General features: G+C 38.0%; 1 protein-coding gene across 1 annotated transcript in view; it reads left to right on the top strand.

Annotated features, from left to right (window-relative positions):
* The first annotated feature begins 1,088 nt into the window (after positions 1–1,088).
* Positions 1,089–11,036, top strand: part of sema4gb (sema domain, immunoglobulin domain (Ig), transmembrane domain (TM) and short cytoplasmic domain, (semaphorin) 4Gb) — a 43,187-nt gene continuing 33,239 nt past the window's right edge. Inside the window, exons 1-2 of the mRNA XM_052102438.1 lie at positions 1,089–1,204; positions 7,279–7,589. Coding sequence (XP_051958398.1) covers positions 7,460–7,589 — 130 coding nt within the window. The 5' untranslated portion in view covers positions 1,089–1,204; positions 7,279–7,459. The remainder of the gene's footprint in view (positions 1,205–7,278; positions 7,590–11,036) is intronic.

The raw sequence follows: 11,036 nt of genomic DNA, 5'->3' as shown, positions 1-11,036 counted from the left end.
CGATGCCTTGTTGTAATTGTAATTAAGGAGGCTCAGGGGTGCACAACACAACCAAATTAGCAAAGCAAATAAAAGCTGGAAGTGCAAAGTAATTAAGCCACTATGCAACGAAATTAACAGAAAATTAATATTTTAATTCACCCTGTACTATAGGCTAAGTATTTATATTGAATATTAACAGAAAAAGAATTATGAAACACACACACAAAATCATGAAACAACAAAATGGATAAGATAACTTACAAAAATACCAAAACATTGTTTTATTGTACAGAAATTTAAATTAATTAATTGCTTAAATACAACATACTGCATATAACACATGTGACAACTTGCCCCAACCTAACAGGAATGAAAGATTATATAACTCAGAACACAGTTCAACCTTTTGGTTGACATCTATCTTTCTAATAAAGTAGAACCTGGTCTTCATGTATCCTATTGGTGCTACTACTGTTAATCTGTTTAGCTATTACAACATTTTTGGAGGATAGAATAAAATAAATCCTTATTTATATTGAACCCAACATACATAACCATTGCTAATAAACCAAGCATTTATCCATTTTGACTTTTGACTCAAACATTCATAGCTAAAATACAGTTGATGTGACAACTTTCCATGTGAATATCGCCCGGTCTTCCATTCATTTAGCATTTTTGAGTATTAACCTCCAGGTGGCACCCAACACAAATAAAGCGACCTTGTCCGTGCAAAAAACGATTGCCAATTTAACTCCCTCGTCCTGCAGCTATATGTACTTGTCATGAATACGCAGGTGGATTGAAGACTTCAATTATCTATAAAGCTGTAAACGTGTCCATAAAGGAAATGTATAAAGCTAACAGCCAGTTAATAGGCTAACTCCGCTAAATGATTCCAACATGCCTTTGACATCGATGTAAACAGTGAATTATTTAAGAGACTAACTTATCTCGCTCTACATGGTTTTTGTTGCTTTGAGTTAGACTATGTCAAGATGCTCAACATCTCCATGCATCTCACGACATAAAGCGAAGGGGGCGTGTGCGCCTTATGAATATCAAATATAGAGGCGTTGCTTAGCTTCACCTGAGACCCTTCTGAAGGAATCGCATGTGCTTGCAGCGCAGTGCACAGTCGGATCTCTCGAGCAGAAACATCGGTACCAACACATCAGGAAATCCAGTGTAGCTGGTGATTCCTTTTTTCTGGAACAGTCAGGTAAGATTAGTGGAGAGTCTATGATATGTTTTAAACATTTTGCATGTGCTTTTTAATTACATATGCTATTGTTTCTCTTTGCGCATCATCTCTTGTAATGTAAGAGGAGCCAGCTGCTCTCAGCACGCAGGTGAAGGTGACTGGAATGAGTGCCAGAAGTGTCCTTTAAAAATACCGCAGTGGTTTGCAATCTGATGGTAGAGATCATACTGAGAGAAACGGAAAGGCTTTACTGATTATTATTATTATTATTGCATTCTGATCGTATAAGTAGTGCTGTGTATACTTAGCGAGGTATTTGTATTTGTGGCCAAAAATGTAGTTTATGAGGGATAATAGGCTAAATGTAAACTGGATAGCTTTTAAAGATGCCAGTAGTTGATGACATCTATCTATCTATCTATCTATCTATCTATCTATCTATCTATCTATCTATCTATCTATCTATCTATCTATCTATCTATCTATCTATCTATCTATCTATATGCAATGCGCTCTACAGAACTACACTTTTCACTTATATTAAGAAGCTTTTCTGTTTTTTAGTAATTGTTTTAAATGAGGCAAAGGCATAAAGTGGCATGACCCATAGGAAAGGAAAATCACAAATGAGATCTTTGGTATATCAGTTGTTTGTCCTAGACGATTATTGAGTTTCAGAAGAGACATCTCAGGGACACATTTGCCAAGATACCAAAGTCTGCAATCAAAAGTCAAATATTTCAATATTAGCTCAAACGCATTTCTCATAAATTCTTCCAAGACCAAATAATCTGGGCTATGCTACTCACATTACTCTTAGAGCTCAATATTCTTACCGTAGGTCTCATTTGTGTCCATATTCTTTATCTTAAGGGACTAATAGGAGAAACATCTGAGACAAAGTTGATGTAGGCCTATTAATAAAGCATTATTGAAATCTCTTAATATGTCTCCTGAGCAATGTAAGAGCAATTCCATAAGCAATAAAATGTTCCTTTAGGGAGAGCTGCTTGAAATCGGGGTGCATGCTGACATCCAAGATTTGTATGAACTTTATGATTTTTAACTCCAGGTCCAGTGATGAAGGTATAATCATTAGAAGTATTTAATGGTCACAAAGTTGTCAGTTGATGTATTTTTGCACAAAACCATAGGCAGGTGCTTGACATTTATTTACCAACCAAGTCACTAAACATCTTTTGAAACTGAAATAACAATGCCATTGTCTTTTGATTCAATTAACCCAAGTAAAGCAGATAATGTGCTTCTTAATGGTATCAAAGGAACATTAACTTTGTCTCTTAATCTTGTCTGTAATGCAATCTTCCACTGATTGTGGAGGATGATTTAATGAGAGGTTATGATTATGGCAATGTTCCAAGCTATTTCTGTTTGTTTTGCCAGTAAATTAGTTAAGTATAAGAAAAGCTCTCCTGGGAGCAAATGACTAACCATATAAGAAAATAGCTCAGGCATAATAGTCAATTAACATGAAACAAGACCATTCTATGAAGCCAAGAAGCATTGTCAGCACCTAGAAATTACCTTATAAGACATGAAATAGAATATAGAATGCACAACAAAGGTGATGTACGTGATTTAAGCCATTCTTGAACTTTCACGAGGCTGAGCAGTTGAATTAGACACGCCCCCTCTTTCCAAAACACCGCCCTCCAAAGATAGCATTGAGACAAAAAAATCTGAATATTAAACCTAAAATGAACCAAGATGGTATAGCTGCAGGACGGAGATCTCCAAAAGAGGGTGGAGGTACTCCAGAAGGGGCGAGGTTACTCCAAAAGTGGGTTACACCAACTCCGAAAGGGGGCGTCAATTCCACACATGGTTAGGGAAAGGGTTAGGTTAGGGGCTCCCTTATATCTTTGCTGGCAGTTTGGAGCTTCAACCCTTTTTGGATCTCTGCCTGGAGCTATATTCTTCTCGCTTTAACTACTACACTATGAGAACATGCTAAATGATTGACAGGCAGAAAGCACATCAAAATCTTCTGATTGGCTGATCAAAAAATGTGTCCATGGCCCATGGTCACTTTTTTGTTTGCTGTTTACGAAGTGTAGTGCTGTCAGAGACTGATGAGAATTTCTTTTTTTTCATGTTTAATAAATTAAAAAAAATAGCTTTCAGCACCTTCAAATACTGACAGTAAAAAATTTAATTTTGTGTATATAATTTTATTCTCAGTTTGCCATTAATGTTTCTGAACCACAGATCTGTCATGGCATCAAAATATGTGCTATGCAGGAAATTCATATGTTATAAATCATATATAATCATTATGCATGGTCTACCCGTAGTGCGGTGCAGTGGTAGTAGAATATGAGCTAGCAGTCCTAAGGTTCCAACCCAGAAAAGGGGGATTTATATAGAAAACTATTTGGATCCCTTATATAAAACTACATGTTCCCAAGAATTTCAGATCAGTGCAGGTTGCATTCATTCTTCCCATTACATCAAATCGAAAGCATTATTGCCTTTCTGCATATATCAGTCTAAATGAGAAACCTAGTTCACAGCCTTGTAGGGGAATACGTTGTAATGATTTCTGTGTGATGAAGTGCATGCCTGAAATTTTTTGATTTACAAGATTATAAGTATAGTTCTAAATTAAAAGAAATTGAAGGAATTTTTTGGAGGCAATAATCAGTATTTTTAAAGTGATACTTGAAATACTCATTACTCACAACTCTATTTTAGTGCAGCTGAACTAGATAAGTGCAGATGGAGAATTAATGAGATATGCCATAAAATCCCACATTCGGGGGATTGGAGGTATTTCTTTGCCATCTGTGGCAATGTCAATCTGGATTTATTGCATTTATTATGGTTTTCCTGACAGATAGCTGTATCTAAACTTTATTCTTTTCTTTATTCTTTCAGAATATATATATTTTTACATCTCTCTACATACATATAAACATGAATATTTCAGAAAAGGTGAAGAGCCATAAATATGACACTAATGTTATATGTGCACAACCGTGTAATGAACATGTATGCTCATGACACAAAATTCTGACCACTTTATTAGGAACACCTGTACACCTACTTATGTATGCGATTATACACTCACCTAAAGGATTATTAGGAACACCTGTTCAGTTTCTCATTAATGCAATTATCTAATCAACCAATCACATGGCAGTTGCTTCAATGCATTTAGGGGTGTGGTCCTGGTCAAGACAATCTCCTGAACTCCAAACTGAATGTCAGAATGGGAAAGAAAGGTGATTTAAGCAATTTTGAGCGTGGCATGGTTGTTGGTGCCAGACGGGCCGGTCTGAGTATTTCACAATCTGCTCAGTTACTGGGATTTTCACGCACAACCATTTCTAGGGTTTACAAAGAATGGTGTGAAAAGGGAAAAACATCCAGTATGCGGCAGTCCTGTGGGCGAAAATGCCTTGTTGATGCTAGAGGTCAGAGGAGAATGGGCCGACTGATTCAAGCTGATAGAAGAGCAACTTTGCCTGAAATAACCACTCGTTACAACCGAGGTATAAAGCAAAGCATTTGTGAAGCCACAACACGCACAACCTTGAGGCGGATGGGCTACAACAGCAGAAGACCCCACCGGGTACCACTCATCTCCACTACAAATAGGAAAAAGAGGCTACAATTTGCAAGAGCTCACCAAAATTGGACAGTTGAAGACTGGAAAAATGTTGTCTGGTCTGATGAGTCTAGATTTCTGTTGAGACATTCAGATGGTAGAGTCAGAATTTGGCGTAAACAGAATGAGAACATGGATCCATCATGCCTTGTTACCACTGTGCAGGCTGGCGGCGGTGGTGTAATGGTGTGGGGGATGTTTTCTTGGCACACTTTAGGCCCTTAGTGCCAATTGGGCATCGTTTAAATGCCACGGCCTACCTGAGCATTGTTTCTGACCATGTCCATCCCTTTATGGCCACCATGTACCCATCCTCTGATGGCTACTTCCAGCAGGATAATGCACCATGTCACAAAGCTCAAATTATTTCAAATTGTTTTCTTGAACATGACAATGAGTTCACTGTACTAAAATGGCCCCCACAGTCACCAGATCTCCCAATAGAGCATCTTTGGGATGTGGTGGAACGGGAGCTTCGTGCCCTGGATGTGCATCCCACAAATCTCCATCAACTGCAAGATGCTATCCTATCAATATGGGCCAACATTTCTAAAGAATGCTTTCAGCACCTTGTTGAATCAATGCCACATAGAATTAAGGCAGTTCTGAAGGCGAAAGGGGGTCAAACACAGTATTAGTATGGTGTTCCTAATAATCCTTTAGGTGAGTGTATGTGACAGCATGGCAATGCATACAATCATGCATACAATCTCAGATGTAGTTTGTTCAACCAAAATCACAATAGTAACCAGAAAAATGATTTGGGGCATAAAGCCTGTACACACATGCAGTGGCTTCTGGCGACAAAGGGACCTCATCTCATTCATTGTCAATGAGAGCTGGCGACTTCCAGGGACACGAGCGTAAGCGACCTCTGGCAACTAACTTTATTCAAATGAAAAGCGACCTTCTGGAGAGACAACCAAGAGTTGAGTGCAGGCAAGACAGATGAGTTTCTGTGAGCGATTTCACTGCTCTATATGATTCTTCTGTATTCACATACATATTAATGGATATAATAAACAATTATGCGTGGAAAAGAAATTGTCGGCAGTCTGTGTGAGTTTTATTCGTACATTGATAGTTTGTTTGTCTTACTAATTATATGATGCAATGAGCACTGCTGCAGTTCGTATAAAAACATTCTCCACAGTAGAATGTGCATTTTTAGGGACAAGGAAACTGATTTCTTGTCAAATTAGTATGAAATGAAATAGTAGTTTTACTAGCAAAATGCATCATCTGTGATGACATGGTCAGATGTGCAGTCCACCAGTAGAAATGGCCACTGGCAACTTCATAGTGCAGAGACTAGCGACATCAAGTGATAAAGTCGCTGCATGTTTGTACAGGGCTTCACACAGGACCTTTATGTATAAACAACAACGAAACACACAGGGGACTCTTATTTTGAAATGACGAAATAATGAAAAAATTATCGCCATAGATTTTTTTGCAGATAACCAATAGTTCCAAAAAGCAACTATCTGCACTGAATAATCGGCAAAACCAATATATCGGTCTACCTCTAGTAGTTCATAAGAAACGTTATTTGTCCCTTGAGGGCAAATATGATGCAACAGATTATAGTTTTTAGATGTAGCAACACAGCAAAGTGAATTCAAAGATCCTAAACTTATGTAGTTCTCACACATACGTATCACATACTGTGGTAGTTTTTTCTTTTTTCAGTACACTAAGCAGGCATACATATTTACGTTTGTGATGGTCAAGGTGACGTGTTGTTGGTCCATTCCACCCCAAGCATGGTACTCAATGAAGAGATGTGTTAGCAGTGATATGTTTATGTCATTTTCTGGAGTAGATGAAAGAAATGTAAGATATACTAACCCCACTAACCTAACTGTACAACAGATCAGTTTAAAACATTGCCTTGGATTGCAGAGATACTCTTCAAGCAATCTGATTCAAAAACTGAAATACTGTTCTTATCTGGTAACCTTAAGATTATTAAAAAACCTCTACTCACTTGCAAATGAATTTTCTCTTGCAATGCATTATTAAGGATTATTTGTTTTCAGCATCAGGCTCTGTTTTGCCAAATACATTTACTTTTACATTTATGCATTTGCCAGATAAGTTTAGCGAGGTATTCATTTAATCCATATTTGTGTTTACTGGGAATCAAACCCATTACATAACTTGCCATTTCTAGTGCAATGCTGTACCAGTTAAGTTATGGAAACATTTCTTTTTTAGCAGTTGAATGTGTTTGCCTGAAGCAGGCAGTTTCAAATCATTAATATACAGTATATTTTGATATCTAAATATAGTTTGATCACAGCATTTGATGCAGAAGACATGCATTGCCTTTGGACAGTCACTGCTGAGATTTTTTTTTAGTGCTACATATGCGTGTAATGTGTTTCTCATCAACCCATCTGCTCTTGATATGCTTCTTTGGAAGAAAAGACTTACTCATTTCTTCTTGCAAATGCAGTGGGAAACCTTTGACAGTGCAAGGATGAGTTAGCAGCAGCCCATGACTGCACTGCTGAAGGGAGAGCCTGCTGTAGTGAATCAGCATCAATTACACAACAGCATTATAATCAGCACAGTGGTCCTGGAAGAACTTGCCTGGATCCAAGGAGAACCTCAGTGTTTACCACATTCTGTTGATAATGGGGCACACGAAACAGCCTGACGTCATGCTCGTGGTGCTTGGATGTCTAATACCCTTCATTTGGAGTTTCCCGTTTGGCCCTGTCCTTGATCTGGATGTCACCCCCAGGACAACCGTACACGTCAATGGTAAGACTTTCATTATGTAACTCGATATCACATTGTCGTGTTACGTGGAGTGTACTTAGTATGTTTAAGTGTAAATTAGTTTTAATGTAAAAATAATTTCTTTTCTTTTTTTGTCTCAGTTTATTATGCCCAGACAGTTGTAAGACATTTGTAGGTTAATTTTCTAAACATTGCTTTGTTTGTTTGAGACCAGCCTAACATAGCAACATTGGCTCAACCAATGGTATGGGTTTTGTCCAACCAATAGATGATGGTTGGAGTGATCTTGAAATGTGTTTGAAAAAGGTCATTATTTTAGCAAAACCACACATTCTTTTTTTTTTTTTTAACCTTTATTTAACCAGGTTTGTCTCATTGAGATATAAAATCTCTTTTTCAAGAGAGACCTGGCCAAGATAGCAGAACAAATTCACACAATCACAAAACAAACACAAAAGAGGCAAAGACAACTCAAGTGCATTTCAATTAAATAAAAGTGCCATTAATTAAAACATTTGCACGTGTGGACACATAACACATTGTTCAAGCGTTTATCTATTTATTTACTGCCAATATCCAATAAAGGTAGAAGAGTGTAATTGTTAGGTGTTAGGAGTGTTTTGCGTTTGCATTCTAAATATCTTTGAAGCATGTTTCACTTTTTTGCCTTCAGTGTTGATGGCTTTGCAATTTCTCTGGATATTATTAGTGGCCTCTCTCACTTCCAGTTGGCCCAGTTCATGTGGTTCACACAGCAAATGGTGTGAGAGTAAAAAGTGAGGTCAGGTCACAGTCACTCCTGTGAGGGTAGCCGCGGCCCGCGGATGCTTGTGAAGGTAGTGAAAAACAAATCCAAGTGGTCATTACTTCCAGTTAGCAGTATCCTTGAAAGAAAATTTGGCTCATCAGTAGGGTACAATGGAGCTAAAGGCGCAATTTAAAGAAAATGTGTTTTTTTTTTGTGATCGCATCAATATTGAAAAAAAGTACTTTTTTTTTTATTGAGTATCGATGAAGCATCATAAATAAAATAACAAAGAGCTAATGCAACAAATCAGGACAAATCTAGAACAGGATTAATTACTTTCACACTGAAATTTCATTAGACACAACTAGAGCTACACATAACACATAAGATGCACATTAGTTACACATAAGTATTTTCTCAGCCTACATAATTTCAGCAGTACATCTTGCTACTTGCTATAGTTTACTTCCATGTTGTTTCTTAATCAAATAGCAATGTCATATGTAAATCAAGTCAATCACTGAAACAACAGGGCCTCTTTAATAGAAATAGCATGTACAGTATAATATATATGTGTACACGTGTATAGAATATTGATAATTCACCATAGTTTATTGTACACATATAATAATTTTAAAATCAATTGCAGCCTTGACAGGATGCCAATGAAGAGCAGCCAATACAGGGGTAATGTGCTACCTTTTTTTAGTCCCAGGTAAAAATCGAGCTGTGGCATTTGAACCATCTGTTAATGAGATAAAGCAGACTGAGCAGACCAGTATACAGAGAGTTACAATAATCCCGTGGATCACAGTTTCAAGGTCTTTACCTGAGAGACCTTTTTTTCCGTCCCCTTTTTTCTCCCCAATTTGGAATGCCCAATTCCCAATGCGCTCTGGGTCCTCGTGGTGGCATAGTGACTCACCTCAATCCGGGTGGCAGAGGACGAATCTCAGTTGCCTCTACATCTTAGAATGTCAATCCGCGCACATGGCTTGTTGAGCGCGAGACATAGCTTGTGTGGAGGCTTCACACAATTCTCCTCGGCATCCACGCACAACTTGCCACGTGCCCTACCAAGAGGATCAAATTATAGTGATCACGAGGAGGTTACCCCATATGACTCTACTCTCCCTAGCAACTGGGAAATTTTGGTTGCTTAGGAGACCTGGCTGGAGTCACTCATCATGCCCTGGATTTGATGCAATAGACCTCAATTGAACGAAACTTCCCTTAGTAACGGCACTAATCTGTTTGTCAAACAGTAATGATTTGTCAAATATGACCCCAAGATTTTTTTACATGCATATAGATATTGGAGCAGAGCAGACCTAACTGGGCTTTAATGACAGATGAAGTCCTGGCAGATCCTAAAATCAATCCTTCAGTTTTGCTTTCATTTAATTGCAAAAAATCTTTTGCCATCCAGCCTTTAATTTCCTCAAAACACATAAGAAGTGAATCAACAGTGCATCTGCTATCAGGCCTAACTGGTAAATAAAATTGTGAGTCACTGCGTAACAGTGATAGGAGACATTATATTATTCAAAATGGGGTGCAGGGGAAGCATATAGAGAGTGAACAATAATGTCCCAGAATAGAACCCTTGGGCACACCACAAGATAAGGGGGCTGTTGTAGAGGAAAAATTGCCTATATTTACAAAGAAAGTCCTCTCTCAGATAGGAGGCAAACCACTGCAGAACCAGACCCTGAAAACCCACCATACACAAAGTATTTTGTGATCAATCATTTCAAATGCTGTATTCAGATCCAATAAAATCAAAACAGCACTTGATCCTGAGTCAAGTGAGAGCAAAATGTTATTAGTTAACTCCAGAAGAGCAGATTCAGTACTATGTAAGGTTCTAAAACCAGACTGGTACTTATCAAAGATATTAAAAGAATTCAAGTATGAGTATAACTGTGAATAAACAACTTTCTCCAAAAGCTTTTAGATGAATGGCAACTTGGAGATAGGCCTGTAATTGGTATATACAGTGGGATCGAGGTGCATTTTTTTAAGCAGAGGCTGGACAATTGCATGTTTATAACTAGCTGAGACTACCCCATTTGCTAGAGATCTGTTAATAATCGCAGTCACATCAGAGCTCATTGTTTCAAAGACATCTTTGAAAAGACGAGCAGGCAGTATATCCATTTTACAACTTGAATTCTTTATCTTAGAAACTAAATCAACTAGGTGGGCTGAAGAGAATGGTTGAAGCAAGTTAGAGAGCCGAGTGGCTGGAATACCAGCAGAGGCCTTCATTTCTTGGACTTTCTAAATTTAAGAAACTTCTGACAGGTTTCAGTGGACACATCAGGACAGGCAACAGAAGCAGGGTGTAACACATAGTCAGAATTATTTGCATTCTCTGAGATTAATTTAGGAGAGGAAATTTGATTTGGCCATTTTCATGTATTTGTGGCAAGTCCTTGAAATGTCAAATGAAACCTGGAGTTTGTCTTTCTTCCACTTCCACTCAGCCTTTCTGCACTCTGAGAGTGCGGGTGTAGTCATTTAACCAAGGCTGGATGGAACCTTTGCCCTTAAGTTTCCTGGCCTTAACAGGTGCATCGAAATCTAATGCAGAAGAACATGATTTATTAAAAACTTCAACCAGCTCTTCAGTATCCAGACAAGTGAATAAAGATTCTGAGAAATGGGCCTGGTAATAGTCTGTAAATTATCTAGTAGTAGAGGAATGAATGCCCCAA

Source organism: Xyrauchen texanus, chromosome 33 (assembly GCF_025860055.1).
Source record: "Xyrauchen texanus isolate HMW12.3.18 chromosome 33, RBS_HiC_50CHRs, whole genome shotgun sequence".
In the NCBI taxonomy this organism is placed as follows: Eukaryota; Metazoa; Chordata; class Actinopteri; order Cypriniformes; family Catostomidae; genus Xyrauchen; species Xyrauchen texanus.
This window is presented reverse-complemented; position numbering and strand designations above follow the sequence as displayed.